The sequence below is a fragment of the Diadema antillarum genome, unplaced genomic scaffold, assembly GCF_040938485.1.
Source record: "Diadema antillarum isolate AM-2024a unplaced genomic scaffold, OU_Dant_1.0 seq00000720_RagTag, whole genome shotgun sequence".
In the NCBI taxonomy this organism is placed as follows: Eukaryota; Metazoa; Echinodermata; class Echinoidea; order Diadematoida; family Diadematidae; genus Diadema; species Diadema antillarum.
The window spans coordinates 581860-600344 of NW_027271624.1; the positions used below are offsets into that span (position 1 = coordinate 581860).

The following is an 18485-nucleotide window of genomic DNA, read 5'->3' on the forward strand; positions in this document are numbered from 1 at the left end:
CTATAGTCATTTTTCCTGAAAAAAAAAAAACGATGACAGAGACTGATCACTACTGTTTGTGAGCCACTCAAAAAGGAAAAAAAAATGCATTCAGTTGTATTTATTCATTTTATCCGTTTTCAGTAGCTCTTTTTGACGCATTCGTTATCAGTTTTTACGGCTTCACTATCGCTCAGTCAAGTAGGATATCAGTGCCCAAAGTTACAGATTTTGTAAATCACAAATTTTCATGGAGATCAAAGCGCCTGCACGAAGATTGATTATCATTGTGTCAAATAAAATTTGAGGTGTTCTTTCTATTGAATAATGTAACGATTTCATTCAGTCGCTCATATCTTTTTAAATAAGAGACAGTTTTGTAGCACTCTGTCTGCCGGGACACCATGTATAATATAATAGGTTCGTTCATATGCATTCGATATTTGCAGTGGATGTGAAGAATCAAACAAATCTAAGTTTGATGTCTCATAAAAAAAAACAAAAAAAAAAATGTTACACCTCCACGCTTCGTAAGTGCATTACATATAGGTGGGCTGAAATTAATTTGGTCTAAAATGAAACATAGGCCTATATGCCCATAAATGCACCATTATATAGAGTTGAAAAAAAAATTGACTGTTCTACACCCCTAATGAGTCGTGTTATCTTTGTCAATACTGTTCTCATTATTAAAGAATGAAAAAGTGAATGAAAAATATGTATGTATTCATTGATAAAGTATAGGCCCAAGAGTGTGTAAAAGAAAGTGCATGTATCATATTTATTTCTAAATTCATGAAGTGTGCTGATATGTGGAACAGAGTACATTATTATGAAAATAAAACAATATAACATTTTACACTCTAGCAAAAAAATGATGAAAATCTTGGTTGCTTATTTTTTTGTCAACTCATCCCAGCTAATCGATATCAAGGTGGACTTCAAGCAATGTACATACAACTCTAAATATATAAAAAAAGAACCTTATTAAGCGAAGCAAAAGTGTAACATCTACGTAAATGAAAGTAAAGTAAGTCACTGAGCATTTATGAATCTACGTTACAACTACTGTTTTAACACGTCAGCGTAATAAATAGATTTTATATCAACATAACCGACTTCAACTTTGAAACAGACAAACTAGCAGAAGAATTTAAGAAACATTTCTCAGTTTATAAGTAAAGTAAATAATCTAGAAAATTTCCTTTCACAATACAGTCATATTGCCAGAATACCGATCAGATCAACTCGATCAATTTCCGATCAAACTTTTTTAGCCTGGTCGGGCTCGCTCGGCCTTGGTATTCGGGGTCGATCTACCTTGATCGGCATCGCTCCTGCTTCCTTCACGATAATTTTGGACATGTCCAAAATATTCGAGTAGGAAGCCCGAACACCAACAGCTCGGGTAGTGATCGAGAAGAGATCGAGCTGATCGGGAATCGGTCGTATAGAAATCTAGTGTGGTCGGGACGGATTTTTCCCCGAGCTCAGTTCCCGATCATCTCGAGTTATACTCGAATGCTACACGATTGATTTCAGATCATCTCGATCCAGGATTCATCAGTTTCATGAATAACTTGACCGCTACACGACCGATACAGGACTGCTAGCGATTGATACTCGACTAAACTCGATCATGCTTCGACCGGCACTCGATTGAATACCGAGAACTTTTTGACAGCGGTTGCAGCAGGTGCAGACGCACTTTTTTAGCACTCATTTATTGTTCAGGTATTAGAACTAATATATGCAGTCCTTGGTCACGTTAAAAGTTAAATTTCGTCAGTATCTTCAGCCACTCCTGGCCCACTGAAGAAAAGAAAAGGGCCACAAAGAGAAAAAAGACAACAAACCCTAAAAAGCAAACATGGCTGAATTAGACTCTCCAGAAAAAAATACCAGAAGAAAGAAAGGAAACACAATTGAAACTGAGAAAAAGTCGGTAATATGACTGTAACGTGAAAGGAAATTTTCTAGATTATTTACTTTCCTTATAAACTGAGAAATGTTTCTTGAATTATTTTGCTAGCTTGTCTGTTTCAAAGTTGAAGTTGGTTATGTTGATATAAAATCTATTTCCTACGCTGACGTGTTAAAACAGTAGTTGTAATGTAGATTCATAAATGCTCAGTGACTTACTTTACTTTCATTTACGTAGATGTTACACTTTTGCTTCGCTTAATAAGGTTTTTTTTATTGAGAGTTGTATGAACATTGCTTGAAGTCCACCTTGATATCGATTGGCTGGGATGAGTTGACATAAAAAAATAAACAACCAAGATTTTCATCATTTTTTTGCTAGTGTTAAATGCTTTATTGTTTTATTTTCATAATAATGTACTCTGTTCCACATATCAGCACACTTCATGAATTTAGAAATTAATATGATACATGTATTTTCTTTTACACACTCTTGGGCCTATATATACTTTATCAATGAATACATACATATTTTTCATTCACTTTTTTCATTCTTTAATAATGAGAACAATAATGACAAAGATAACACAACTCATTAGGGGTGTAGAACAGTCAATTTTTTTTTCAACTCTATATAACAGTGCATTTATGGGCATATATGCCTATGTTTCATTTCATACGCACTTACGAAGCGTGGCGGTGTAACATTTTTTTTTATGAGACATCAAACTTAGATTTGTTTGATTCTTCACATCCACTGCAAATATCGAATGCATATGAACGAACCTATTATATTATACATGGTGTCCCGGCAGACAGAGTGCTACAAAACTGTCTCTTATTTAAAAAGATATGAGCGACTGAATGAAATCGTTACATTATTCAATAGAAAGAACACCTCAAATTTTATTTGACACAATGATAATCAATCTTCGTGCAGGCGCTTTGATCTCCATGAAAATTTGTGATTTACAAAACCTGTAACTTTGGGCACTGATATCCTACTTGACTGAGCGATAGTGAAGCCGTAAAAACTGATAGCGAATGCGTCAAAAATAGCTACTGAAAACGGATAAAATGAATGAATACAACTGAATGCATTTTTTGTACCTTTTTGAGTGGCTCACAAACAGTAGTGATCAGTCTTTGTCATCGTTTTTTCAGGGAAAATGACTACAGAATCGAAACGCCTGCACGAGAATAGATGGTTGTGGTTTCAAAATAGGAAGTGCTCTTCTATCAACAGTAGGTTTTCCCGGCCAATTTCGCACTTTTGTCAGTTCAATTCCTAATTGCTGCATTCAATTTAGCAAAATATACCATAGATGACATGTTCGGTAGTTCAATTTTATGATCTCCTCATTCAAATTCATTTTGGAGCATTCAAATTACCTTTAGCCTCATTCTAATTAACACTTTTTCAATTGAAGTTCGTAAAATAAGCACCATTTGGTTATTTGTTCATTCAGTTTAGAATGATATAGTCACGTGATCACGGACATGCTGTTCTCGTTCATTCCAATTCATTTTTTGGCAATCAATTTAACATCTTTTCCAGTCAATTTGGCACGCATGTTTATGATTTGCTTCTTTCTTTATTTTCTTAACATAGTTATTGTTTTCCAAGCGTCATTACATTTCATATTTTCGTACTCATTTCAGAGATTTTGGCAACATTTTTTTTTTCTTTAATGTGCTTAGTGACTCTTCAAGTCCGAAGATAGTGTAACATGTGCATGGCCACAACTTATCTCGCCGTTGAGCGCTTTATTCCGTGTGTCGGCCAGTTGTAGGAAGTCAAGGTTATGATCATCAAATATTCCTATAATTCTTTTTCTGTCCCCTTGTATTTAACTTGTGCCGTCATGACTATAAGAAGATGAAGTTAAACTAGAGTATTGGTACATGTAGGCCTAAAATGTCAGGTATGAAAGAAAAGGGGCGTTACAGAACAGCAAACTCGAGTTATATAATATGGTCAAAATACGATACTTTTACTGCTTAACAGTGCGTGGATGAAACAATAAGTCACATAGAAATACGCGCTTGAAAGAAATATCATGACGTTAGTTTGAATGAACATGCTAGGAATTTGACTGTCCATACGCGAAATTGAATGACTGAAATACCCCTTTTGCCAATGCTGGCGAATTTGAATGACTGAAGAGCACGTGCCAATTTGAATGCCCGTTTTACGAATTCGAAAGGCACATGTGCAAATCTCATTGATCGGAATGCTAAATTGAACGAACAACTTGCAATTTTGAATGACAGAATGTGCAGTGATGAGGATTTTCGCTAAATTGAATGAACCTTTTATCAAATGGACTGACAAAAGTGTGAAATTGGTCGGTAAAACCTATACTTAAGATAATCATTTCTTTCGTTCATTCATGCTTTTGCAATTAATAGTCAGTTTTATAGCACTCTTTTGGGCCACGCCGTATTCACGCATAAATACTGAGTTGTCTCTTATAACCAAACGAATACTGTAACCAATTCTTCTTTCACTCGATCACTGTACGAACCTGCCGACCCGTTCGATGCAAGATCTTACACAGATCGAATCATGTCGAGCTGGTCTAAGAAGTCTAGTAGAAATCGAGTATTGACCGTGTAGCGATCGTGTGTTGATTGTGTGTAGATCGGGATGTTCGAGTAGAGATCTGTGTGATTGTCGAGGAGAGATTCTGGAGATGTCGAGAATATGGTCGGATGTGGATCGTAAAAGATCGAATTGCGGTCGGGAAGGGATCGTGTTGAAGGACGATCGAGCATTTGGTCGGGATCGCTCTGGTAAAAATAGGTGATCGGGATTGATCTCGCTTGATCGAGTTGATCTGATCGGCAGTGGGAACGGGGTATAAGGCAGAAGCCTAGAGCCCGCCGCACACAGTCTATACGACCCACGACTAGAAAAGACCCAGTCGTACGACCTGCCAACGCATACTACACGACCTGAGCTTACGATCGAGTAGGTTTACGACTGTTCTGGCTTCAGGACATTTTTGATTGGCTGATGGCTGAAAGCTCACGACCGGTGGTGGAAATTCCACATGTCAAATCTCTACGACTAGCGCTACGACCCAGTCGTACGACTGGAACTGGCAAGACTCGTGAAGTCACACTTCCGGTCGTAAGGTCGTACGACCGGTCGGATCATGGAGTGTGCGACGGATTTAAGAGATACAAGATATTTTTAAAAGGTTTTGATAGCTACTTTATAATATTTAGTGATATGTACAAAAGTGATATTTTTCTCAATCGATAAGTAAATTTAGCAATATTGTACATGGTGTCATGCAGCGAGACCCAGGATTCCAAAATGGCGAATCGGGAGGACAGCCGTCCCATCTCCTCGACAGAGGCTATAAACTCCTCGATAGGAGTTACCATCTCAGGCGTTGCTAGTTCCCCGACTGAAGGTGACTCCTCAGCTGTTGCTAACTCCCCGACTGAAGGTGACTCCTCAGCAGTTGCTAACTCCCCGACTGAAGGTGACTCCTCAGCTGTTGCTAACTCCCCGACTGAAGGTGACTCCTCAGGTGTTGCTAACTCCCCGACTGAAGGTGACTCCTCACCTGTTGCCAACTCCCCGACTGAAGGTGACTCCTCAGCTGCTGTTGCTAACTCCCCGACTGAAGGTGACTCCTCACCTGTTGCTAACTCCCCGACTGAAGGTGACTCCTCACCTGTTGCTAACTCCACGACTGAAGGTGACTCCTCAGCTGTTGCCAACTCCCCGACTGAAGGTGACTCCTCACCTGTTGCTAACTCCCCGACTGAAGGTGACTCCTCAGATGTTGCTAACTCCCCGACTGAAGGTGACTCCTCAGCTGTTGCCAACTCCCCGACTGAAGGTGACTCCTCACCAGTTGCTAGTTCCCCGACTGGAGATGACTCCTCAGCTGTTGCTAGCTCCCCGACTGGAGGTGACTCCTCACCTGTTGCTAACTCCCCGACTGGGAATAGCACCTTGGCAGAGGCTAACATCTCCTCTTTTGAGGATAACTCCTCGACTGAGGTTGCCTCCTCGGCTAGCGCAGATATCCAGAGTGGACCTGACTCTATGATTAAGGCTAACTCTGTAACTACGACTCACTGCTCAGATGAAGGCCCTGCTAAAGGTAAATAAAGCGTATGAGGGATTCAATTCAATCTTTTATGTCCAGTTTACATAAAAACCCTGATATCAAATATGATAATATAGAGAGGTGGAATCATGATGAGCACAAAATAATGTTAACATCGTGTTGATAATGGTCGCTACCAAAGTACTATTATCTTATACGTAATACAGTGCATTAAATCATGATTTTCGAAACATTAAACAAACAGAAATGGTAGACATTGCACGAAAATGAATCATTATTTCAATTCATAATAATTGAAAAAGAAGAGGAAAGGGGGAAATTCGGTTTTGCATCAAAAAGGTGTTATTTTTGTCAATGTCATGCCAATTTTTTTAGATTTTTTAAACATTTTACAAACTTTGTCTCTGTAAAATATAGATGATATCCTGCAAGATGTGCTAGTAAGTGAGATATGGTTCTGGGTGTTTCTTGTGCTATATTTAACGGTAAAATAATCGTCGAATGCATCGCTAAGTATAGGTTGTTATTCAATTCAATCATTAACAGCACTGCATCTTAAAGCATAATCACAAGTAGGTAATATTGATGTTTCTAAAAACAGAGGTAACTAGGGGTATTAATGATGTATTAGTTGTACGAATTATTCCTGGTATTTCCTATTTGTAATTTGTGTGTTCGATCAAAAATTTTATCGGAAGTAAATCCCCGTATTATGATGTAATAATTTAAATGTGAGATAAGATTGTGTCGCAACATTTTATAAAAATTGTCATGTGTAAGATCTCTATGGTTGTTTGATGAACATGTTGGCTCCAAGATAATCTATGATCTAAATCCACAATTGTTTTTATCAGTTGATTTGTTTTACAATTTATATATTTTTTGTAAAAAGAATTGTAGTCATATATAGGATTGCCCTGTAATAGATGTCGTCAAAAGCTGTAGTATTAATCGTACATTACTTAATTCTATGTCATTACTATGTTACTGGAACCAATTTCCAGTAATGACCACTGAGCAGACAAAACGGGTTTTTCTTCACATACCTTGAAAGCTCGTATAGCAGTTAGACTGATATACAATCAGTAACGTTGTACCAACCACATTCAGAATATGTACCTGTTATTTTTTTCCCTAATTCAATTAAATTCAATTTATTGCATTCAAAATATTTAACAAAATTAAATACAATCTTTTTTAATACAATAAAGAATGTTATCTGTATGCGCGAACATAACTGAAATTTAGGTGTACGGTGGACTGCTGACAGACTGAAGCAAAGAATCGATTTGAAGCTACATGTATTTAGTATAATGGAACAAAATGCTGATTGAATTATGGTTCAATGTATTGCGGAATGTGAATGCAAAAGGCTGTCGTCGAATTTAGCAAATGGCTTGAAGATTCGACAGCCCTGGGGGGAAATAGTATAAAGCATACGTTATGTCTAGGCCTACTCAGCGAAAAAGAAACCATTTTGTCCTGTGTTCTGGCGTTACGTTGCGATAATAACAAAAGATGATTTAGGTTTAAGAGTCAGGTTAGTGTCTTATAAGTGCCGGTGTAAGTGAATTTTCTCAGCAAGCGCGCGGTACGAGGTGCCTTTTCAATAACTGAGCTCAAATGTGTTTCTTAAATGATTTACAAGTATTATGAATATTGTCTGGTCGGTATTCTATATGAGCCAACATCAAATTTGCTTGCAGTCTCTGCTGATATAAATACAAACAATCGCATGGTGTTATCATGTCTCTGTTACTGTAGAACTTGTCCGCCTCTCTTATTTTTTATCTGTTTAGTATTTAATAATTTCATTCATTTATCTCTGCTGTCGTCATTCTATTCTATTCCCTACGCAGATTCTGAGCGTGCTGGATCACAGGAAGGCAAGGTAACTGCTGAAGAAAGTATGGGCGATACCAACGGAGACGGAGCTGAAGGCAGGCGTGTTTCTGACTCGAGGGAGAGTGGAGTAGCTCAAGCATGTCCAAAGCTCAGCTCACAGGATGAGAAAAAGCTCGTCGAACGCGATGTTCAGTCACGAAATATGGAACCTCCGAAGATGGGTAAAGCAACAGGCGAGTTTGTATGGTATTAGAAGCCATATCCTTTATTTCAGAATCAAATATGATTTTTATCTTTAATTCAATTTGATTTTTACCTTCGTGAGATTTGGTCTACTGTTTTCTTCAGACTTCGTTGGACTGGCGTTGATGCGCCTTGGTTGATGTAATTGGAAGTCTTTACCGGTCCGAGAGAATGGGAATGTACGTTGAAGAAAATGACAGTCAGTCTTATGTTTAAATGTATGACTGCATTTAAAGTGAATCTGCGGCAAGCTTGATAGTGTAAAGACAGTACAAATTTTTGCGAACGCTTGAAACAATCATGCCTTTTTTTCGCTCATTTGTATGCTCGCCTGTATTCATCACGTGTTCGTCTGTGTTTTGTATTGAATCATTCATTAATTCGTTCTTTAATCTTTTTATTTATCTATCATATTCTCTATGTAGATTCTGTGCGTGCTGGATCACAGGAATGCAAAGTAACTGCTGCAGAATGTAAAGGCGATACCAGCGGGGATGGTACTGAAGGTAGCATGCATTTTTCCAATTCTGGGGCGAGTGAGGTAGCTCCAAAGCCCAGCTTGCAGGCCAAGACAGAGCACGTCCAAAAGGAAATACAGCCAGACAAGATGAATAGGACAACAGGTGAGATTGCAGGGAGCGTGCAGCTTTCATATGGATACTGATTTTCATAGATGTGAAAAGCTATCATCTTGGCCTCCGATTCAGTGAAGATTTTGGAAACTTTTGGCCCATAACCAGGAATAGAGAACTTGAACTTCAGTGATGGTATTAGTAAGGTATATCACGGTAGAAATGATACTGAGACAAATGATCTGCAGTTTTTAAAGAATATATATAAATATTCTATCTATTTCTGTGTGAAATCCATCTCATTCAATGTAGGCAAGGATTGTAGTAAGAATTTGGTCTAGAGTCATTGCCTTGATTACCGTAGACAGGAGAAGAAAGCCTGCATTGATGTACTGTTTCCAACTGAGCAAATATGACAGCTGCTCTTCACATGTCTTCTAAAGATATAACAGGCAATCAGACTGATACATGGTGGGTGTAGTCCCACCAACATTCAGAATCGCTTGTTGTTTGTCTGGTTGGTCTGGTCGTTGGCTAGCAGCAGATTCACTTAAGTGACTTTAGTCACAGGAGCCGACCACACATTAATTCGTATACTCTCGCTGCATTGATGAAGCAGTGCAAGGTGAATGCGTCCAGCGCGTACTTTAAGTCATCAGATATTTTGATGAATCATTTTAATTTCAATGTCATAACAGTCCCAAATGCCTGTGAATTTCTGTATAAACAAGTTGCTAGTGATAATAACGCACTTCTCTGGTAGTGTAAGTAATATTTTAAAACTGTCCCTTATTTTCATTTGCATCGCTTAATAGAAAATGTGTTCGCAGGATATGCTTTTTAACGACATTCAATTCAATTCAATCTAAATAATGCCATATCCATATAAAGTGGGCTCTACCAGATTTGGGTCATACCAGGTAGAACTGATTTCCTCTTTTAATTGAAAATCGAGTGCTGTAACACTTTCTTAGAGTGCGAACAAAATATGAATTGATGCAGGAAAACTGCATTATATTTCTATCCAATGTCCAAAATGCATTTTTGTCATGAAAATGCAGTTTTCGGTAGAAAAATTTGCCTGGATAAAGGGACTTATAAAATATGATGGTTGGCTTCACCTACCCTATGATAAAACTCAAAAGTGCAGGCCTTGAAGGGTATGACAGCTATGATGTGGAATCGGTATGTTAACTTTTCACACCAGGTGGAACTCGTGTGGAAACAGGAAGTTTCTCTTGAAAAAAAAAAATCACGTTTAATGTGACTGTTATAATCATTATTCTTGAAGATCGCTTTCTATCTTTGTTCCAGTTTATTTGTATACCTACTTATATAAAGTGATTCGCTTATTTTACTCATTCATTCATTTGTGCATGGTCAGTCTCCATTTCTGTGTGTACATCGTCACCCGAGTCGTCTGTCCAGGGATTACTTGCTCTCTTGCGCAGCTGGCAGGAGGCGAAACCCGAGCTGATCGCCGAGGTGAAGTTCCATCCGTTGCCGTACAACGACATCGACGAGTACAGATTCAAATACGACGACCCTGTGGATGTGATGATTCTGTGCCATTCCATCTTCAACCGCAGATTCGCCATCACAGACGTCATGGACGCCCTCTATGATAAATATCTCGATTATTGTAACACCGTGATAGGTAGGGCACTGTCGATCGATGTGAATGTCAATTTAAATTTTCATGTCATTCTTTGAATGTTGCTATCATTAACTGAATGAATCATAGATGAAATGATGACACCAGGGCCCCATTTCATAAAAGGTTGATACGATGACAACTCTTGGTGGAATGACAATTGTCCTGGTAACAGCAAGAATCCAGCTTCCTGTTGGCTGTTGCTTTAGGAAGTAGCCATTCCAGCAAGAGTTGTCATCCTAGCATCTTTTATGAAACAGGGCCCTGGAGTCATATTTACATGGCTCGACACTAACTTTTTTGTTTGGTGGCCCGATGGGGCCACCAAAATCCTAAATTTCAAATTTTTGGTGGCCCGAGAGAAAAATTTGGTGTCCCGAAAAAAAAAAACCAATAAAAGCATTAGAAGTCCTTTTTTTTTAATGAGTCAAATATTTTAGTTTTATGATATTAAGAATAAGAAATTGGACATATCTACTCATAAATAAACTTCAACAAACTTGCAACACTCACTCTCAGGCACTCATTCAGTTCTTTTCATCCATCCTTTAAACAAATTTAACTGCTAATTTCCGGCTCAAAAAGTTACGAATTTATTGACATACTTTTCAAAAAAAAAATGGTGGCCCGAGGCGGGCCACCAAATTTGCCCTTTGTTGAAATTTGGTGGCCCGACTTTCATTTTGGTGGCCCCGGGCCACCGGGCCACCGTTAGTGTCGAGCCATATTAGGTTACAGAAAAGGAATAGTGGGAAAGTATTGTGGACTTTCTGGTTCGCTATAAAATCATGTGAACTCCTTCCAAATTTGAAACCTATGGTTTGTAGATTCGTATCTCATGATTATAACTCAATAAGTTTTAACGGTGTATAAACACCATGCTGGTGCAAGCTATACTGACTTATAGACGGAGTGAAGTAATTGACGAGCATTCATAATATAATCATTAAAAAATGTGATGAGGAATTCACTTTTGATTCATTACTGGGATGGAGGTAAGACTAAGGAATTAAAGCGGCAACCGACCGTTGTCCCTTTGTCGTTCTTTACCCAAAAAAGGGTCATTTGCGGAAAAAAAAAAGAAAACACTTTTGTGGCGAATATTTTTTAACCGTTACTCATACTTCGACCATGTGTGGGTCAGGGATGCATTTCCAGGACTTCATGACAATATGCTGCTTGTCCGAGGTCACAAATTAGGGTTAATTTCTAAAGGTAATTTTAGATCATTTGTTAAAGTCTGAAGAATCTTGTGACTAATATGTCAACGTGTGTAAGTTTAATTATGACTTAACATTGGTCATGATAATGTGTTGTCTGAGGTCGTGTGCTAAATTAATGATTATAATAATAATATGTTAAAATTACCCGACTGACACTTATGGCGATGAAAATTGCCACAGGTTCACCGACTGTAACCAGATTGCGGTCAGAAATGCACTTTACGGGACCCTAATGTTTAGTTAATTGAACGTCACATGCCAACATGTAGTGTAGTAGTACATTGTAATGTAGTAAGAGTCCTCCAGTCTTTTATATATATAGTTAAATCAATTTAATTTTGCTACGGCAACTCGCAAAATTCAAAGAAGGGTGAGGAGAAGAAACCATCCTTAACATTCATTTCACATTAGCCAGGCTCTTCTAGTTGTCTTACGTGGATGAGACATTATTCAGCAATAGCTTTGTTCTGTATATCGTTGGTATCGGTGTTATATTGAAACGTATTAAATGCATAGGATCTTATACAGCTGTAATCACCATCACAAAATCAATCATGTGCATGGTCCTCGTGTTTTAGTCAAATGCGTACGCGGGCGCACGGGTCAAGTTTCCTGTAGAGACCTACGCTATCGACTCCTCTTGCGCTTACGCTGTGGCCCACTTCACCGAGTCGGAAGAAGTCCGATTCACTGTAGTCAGTGGTCCAATCACAGTTCGGCTCATGATTCGGCTGAGGGGAATGACAGCTCTAGCAAACTTCTTTTGTGATGTCATAATAACAATCATGCACGCACCCTGGCATTACTACAGACTGCGCGATGCGCAGAGAAGACAACGAAGCAAAGATAGTAGAGATAATCCTAGATTAGTAGTATTAGAGATATGTTGTAGATTAGTTAGGCGTCTTTGCAACGAAGGCAACGTTACTTAGCAACACCTACGCACTTTACTCTTGATGACAGCTCAGCTTCGGTAATCTTCGTAGTGCTAACGGTGATCGGCAGTATCATCAACAGCGCCCTCTACACTTCCGGGACTATGCACCTTTAAAGAATTTCTGCCTAGTAATGAAGTTTTACCAGTCAATTCATAATTCTATTAAGCAGCATGCATGTTGAAAATCATTCTATTTTTTTTTCTTTTGTTTCTGTTTATTTAGGTAAAGAGAAGATGGTCGTGATAGCGCACGATTTTAAAAGCATCAGCGATGACGCTAATTCCTCCCGTCAGGCTTCTTTTAAGATTACGCAACCTAAGGCATTTGACACTACCAGCTTGGCTATCACATGCGGGAATCTCGCCAAAAAGGAGCCGGAGATAAGACAGGAGGACAGGCACGCGCTGTGGCGGTTCATTGAGAGTGCTCTGCAATACCCCCGGGAAATGAGGCCATATCATCATTCATATTGGCTGACCAAGTTTAATGAATTTAAACCATGGAATGAAAGAAAAACACAACATGGTAAGAACAAGAATGATCGCCTGTTATTTCATTAAAGTTGGGAAATAACTTGCCGCTATCCATAGGCTTACTCCTATCATCTATAATTTGTAACGTTATATAATTCCATCCACTTAATCATAATACGTCAGAACTTATGTGTTTTATAGCATAATTCTCCCATGGCAGCCACGTACAGGTGTGAACGTGATTTCAGCTCTTTCTGAAACTGTTGACGTGAAGGTAAGCCTTCCTTAGCTTACAACGTGTGTGTGTGTGTGTGTGTGTCAGTCAAGAAGGGCATATTTTGAGTTACCAGAAATTCATTTTTTTTTACTATGTCCCTACTCAAAAAAACAAAAACAAACAAACAAAGCAAAACAAAACAAGAAAAGTATGTTACAGCAAAAAAAAAAATGTCCGTAGTTAATCGAATAAAAGTAAACGAGAATGCGAAACTCGGCTGGGCACAAGGGCGCCCCAGGATTTGAAGTCGTTGAGATGAAAGCCTCAAAATTAAATACGTGGGGGGTATCACTCTGATATTATACAGTAGTCAAAGGGTATAGTCACCTTCGCTTTAAATAAAAAAAAAATAAAAAAATGTTTTTTTTTTCATGATCCACCTGCAAACCTGATATGAACATGACAATCACAAAATGTTAAAGGGGAATTCCATCTTTATATTATGTTGAATAGTATAAGGCAGTGGCGTATCTGGTGTGTGTGTGTGTGGGGGGGGGGGGGGGGGGGGGGGGCAAGGGGGCACGTGCCTCGGGCGCCACTCCTTGGGGGTGCCAATAACGGAAAAAAAAAACCCTCACCCGGACGAGTTTTTCAAATTACTTCATTAGCAATTCAATATACTTACCTCCAAATCATGTATAAGTCATTATAGACATTTCCTCATTAAAAACAACAATGTTTATACCTGAATACCCATTTTTGGACACAAGGGGACGACACATATAAGTATGAGCAATTTAAAGTACAAGTTTCATGTTTGACTGCTTAGGGTGCTTGATTCCACTTTTTTCTGCAGTTCTGCCAAAATTAAGGTACATATGTCGTTGCCTTGCGGTGATCACAGAAAAGGTCTATATAAGGGCGCAGTTTTAGCAGTGGCGTATTTAGGAAAAACGTGATTTACAATCATGTACAGTACATGTATTGAAGAAAACTCCAGCGTTTCCGTTGGGATAATACAAGAATTCTTATTCTCTACATCTATATGCCTCTCTCCAACTTATATATGCCTTTTATCGATTAGCCACCATAATCATTATTGAGAATTATACGATTTGACTATTTGCCAACCTCAGCGAAAAATAAAAGGAACTCACTCGCTGTGCTCGCTTTGACGAACACTTATGCTTTGTGAATGTTTGTTTTCAGTTTGTCAGTATATATCACCATTCATAAATCCAGCCGGACCAGCCATCATATCATAATGTTAATAATCACTTGAATTATCAACCAGTTTATATTGAAGAGAATCCCGTACTTCCTATGTACGAACATGTTCAGAAAATGCTCATACTGATTCATTAGTTTTAGCAAGGTTTTGGATTCAATTGTCGCATGATCTGTCATTTTATAAACAGGGTAAGCCACCATGTAACAGTGTGCCAGCATTGTATGATTTCCGAATACAACGAACTGTGAGATAAGTGCAATGTTTCCTACACAGAAATATACAAATTTCGGCTCACTCGCTCGTACTAATGTAGAATATTTCTTCAAGTCCTCAGTTTGTTGGTATAAATCGTTATCTATAAGGCCGTCACTAGATCTTGATTAGAATTGTAAGATTTAATAACCAAAAAATGACAAGAATTCCATGTTTTATAACATGAAATGCAAAAAATTTCGGCTCCCTCGCTGCGCTCGCTCGTCAAAATTTATCAAAATTTATTACATTTTAATCACCCTCAAAAGACCCATTTTAAGTGCTTGAAAAAGCATATCACGTGGACTTTTATTTTTTAAGTCCCTACCGGGATGCGGTTGGGGTTGAACACTTTTTCAGAAATTAGGGGCACAATTTTCGCGCTTGCCCCGGGCGTCGTTTTCCCTAGATACGCCACTGATATAAGGACAGACAAATCAGAAAAGTAGATGAGTAAAAATTTGGTTACAAGTTAGACGTACAAGAAAAGTTATGAACCCAAAAAGTTTAGAGAGTAGGACAAATTGGCTATTGAGTGACGTAGGTGTTGAGCAGCTCGTCATTACTTTTGTACAAGAAAAAAAACGTACGTATTTCCTAGGAGATGAATTTTCTTAGATCTGCTCCTGGTTGATGATAAGATTATAATACGTTTTTGTATTATCCTCCTCAGCCGATAAGTTCTGCTGGGCTAAAATATTTGAGGAAATCAACAACGAGTGAAATTCTGTCTACAAATTTCAAGCAACTGGAAAGCTGCTCAACACCTATATCACGCAGAGTTGTCAATTTGTATTACTTTTTAGACTTTATCACTTCATAACTTTCTTGTATGTGTCTAACTTTCCCCCATTTTTCACTGGTCTATTATGTGATTTTTTTTTCATACAAAGCAGCATAATGAATTCCCTTTTGTCAACTCCAGGAGTGGTTTAAAATGACGATGTACATGACTATGAAAATGAATAATAAATCTTGTTGACTGATTTCACTCACCTGCTCGAGGAGAAAGAGAAACGTAAAGCTGCATGAGGAAAGAGACGTGGAAGAGCATTTTATGTAAAATCTAGACAAGGAGCATGGAGCAATGCATTAAATCTCTGATAAAAGAAGAAGCTAATGGGGAGACATTGCTTTCATTTTCAAACAATGCTAGAAATGCTATTATTACTATTAAATGCTACTAATATATTTTTTTCTCTTGTTATCTGTTCTTTTTATTTGTCTGGTTCATCTGCTTTTTGTTAAAAAAAAAGAAAATAGGGACTGGAAATAGGGACAATGTATGTATAGGTGAATATCAGTGAACCAAGAAAATTGTGGCCACCCTTGCTCATGTTGTGGATTTGTTATTGAAAAGCTGTTCACTCCGTCCATCTGATCTTGTACCATTTTCTGTTCATAATGTTGAAATGATTTAATCATCTGTCAAAGGACGCAAAAATTGCGGTTGTAGATTTTGAATTACGGGACCAAATTATGCTAATCTGGTATGTTATCTATCAATCCTAACCATTATATCATAAGATTTGACAAGTGGATCTTTCAGGCTCTAAATTATCAGTTGCTGCATACTGATCTCTGATTTCTCATTATCTTACAAAATGATTTCGTGAAACACCTTTTCAATCAACATTGTGTTGTCCTGTTAACATAGCCAACCGTATGACTTGTGCCATCTCGATATTTCAAGTCTTAGTTAAGTGCTGACAGACTGCTTTATGTTCCATGAGATTTTGTAGTTTGAGGGGTGAAATAGTGGTTAATATTTGCGATCCCGTTTTTAAAAGTCAAAATATTATGACACTGTTATCATTTATTGCAAAGAACTACGAGAGCGTCAAGAAACATCCTTAAAGTATAATGATCGAAGACAGTTTGAGGAGGGAAATTATATACCATTTTATGCCACTAGAAACCGCTTCAGGTACCTCTAACCTTCCCTGAAAACGTGTTGTCAATGGTAATACCTGTAATAAAGTCTCTGTATTAAAGTTACACCTGTAAGTAATATCTGAATGAGCTCATTTGCTTTCATTTGCTTTGTTCAGTCTACGTCAATTCACAGCAGAAGAGGTGTGGTAGGGTATTTCATGTAAAAATTAACGATGTTCATGATTACTTTAAGCACATTATCATAAGCCTTTAAGTATAAAAAGGGTTGCCAAAAGAATAATCGACAATGGAAAGTATTCAACTTTTCAAGCTTGTCATTCCTTTTCTTCTTTTTTTTTTTGTTTTTTGGATGGTATCGTAATTATAAATTGTGTCGGAGTTCTCTGCTGAAACCTGAAGGCAAGCTTTGCAGAGCACTAAGAGAGTGACAATTAACGACGATGTGGACAGAAAACATTAACTTTGTCAGACAAGATGGAACTAGTCCTAGTCAGCATGCGTTTATTCAGATATTTATTAGTTGTTAGTTTTTTTGTTTGTTTGGTTTTTGTTTTGTTTTTTGCTAATTGTTGTTACTTTTGTAGCGAATTCTTTCCTAGGCAAATCCCAAGAAGGCGCTGGAACTTCTAACGAATGCCAAAAACAAAAGGGCTACACCGTAGGGGATGTAAAACAGCCGGAGAAACTAAAGCGGGAGGCTGAATCCACTGAAGTCTCCATTTCTGTGTGTACCTCGTCACCCTAGTCGTCTGTTCAAGGACTACTTGATCTCCTGCGCAGCTGGCAGAGGGCAAAATCGGAGCTGATCGCCAAGGTGAAGTTCCATCCGTTGCCGTACAACAATATCGACGAGTGCAAATTCAAATCCAACGACCCTGTGGATGTGATGATTCTGTGTCATTCCATCTCAAACCGCGGATTCTCAATCACAAACGTCGATGGTGCCATCTATGACAGATACCTGGATTACTGTTCCGGAGTGATAGGTAGGCTACACCACTGGCGTAGCCAGGGGGGGGGGGGGGGGGGGCGATGGGGGCTGTCGCCCCCCCCCCCCCCCCCCCCCTAAGATTTGGACCGGGGATTTGGGAGGAGGAAAAAAAAAATGCGTGTATACTGTATGCATGCACATACATTTCACTCCAAGTGTGCACCAGATCGTTGAATTTCAATTCAAAATATGCAAAATCTCTCGTGCTTGGGAGGGGGTATCCCCCTCCCAAACCCTCCCCCTCTGTGCCTCTTTCCCTAGCTAAGTACACTTTTTAGATTTACAAAAAGTTCTGAATAATTCTGAGTGCACAAGACGTATCACTTATATTCCGAAAAATGAAGGTTCCCTCATGTATAAGGAGAATTTCCCCTTTTAATCGACCCTTTCCTCCCTCAACCCCCCCCCCCCCCCAATCAGGTTTTTTTTTTTTTTTTTTTTTTTTTTGTGATTTCCCAAATGTTGATTCCATCAAATATGCGTATACGAGATATCTCAATTTCATCCTTAAAAAGATAAAAGCTCCATGGGAAGGGAAGGGTGGAGATAACACTCGCCCACGCCTTCTCCCTGCTCGCCCCCCGCCATGCAAAGAAGTAGACTGTGGCTATACCCAGATCGCTTTATTTCAATTCTAAAAAGGCAAAAGCTCCGCGAGCGGGAGGGGAAATCCCCCTTCCCCTAAGCTCTACCTCACTAGACTTTATACATACGCACAGATGGTGCACATTCGGAATAAGAGCTAAATTCCGTGATTTTAACACTTCGATGAAAAAGTATCGCACCAAAAATTTGCACCAGATCGCGGAATTTCAGGTCTGAAAACGCAAAATCTCCTTCGTGTGGGAGGGGATATGCCCCTATCTACACCCTCGTGTGCATGCTTTTTCTGTTTGATTGCTGAACAGACAGCGTTCATGATATTCAGTGTAAGAATTAATACAAGAAGACTAG

At 38.6% G+C, this 18485-nt stretch overlaps 1 protein-coding gene across 1 annotated transcript in view; it reads left to right on the plus strand.

Moving 5' to 3' along the window:
* Nucleotides 1-18485, plus strand: part of LOC139738072 (uncharacterized) — a 28158-nt gene that overhangs the window by 4379 nt on the left and 5294 nt on the right. Inside the window, exons 2-7 of the mRNA XM_071648734.1 lie at nucleotides 5209-6029; nucleotides 7856-8074; nucleotides 8510-8707; nucleotides 10041-10313; nucleotides 12694-12868; nucleotides 17321-17526. Of these exons, the coding sequence (XP_071504835.1) occupies nucleotides 5228-6029; nucleotides 7856-8074; nucleotides 8510-8707; nucleotides 10041-10313; nucleotides 12694-12868; nucleotides 17321-17526 (1873 nt within the window). The 5' untranslated portion in view covers nucleotides 5209-5227. The remainder of the gene's footprint in view (nucleotides 1-5208; nucleotides 6030-7855; nucleotides 8075-8509; nucleotides 8708-10040; nucleotides 10314-12693; nucleotides 12869-17320; nucleotides 17527-18485) is intronic.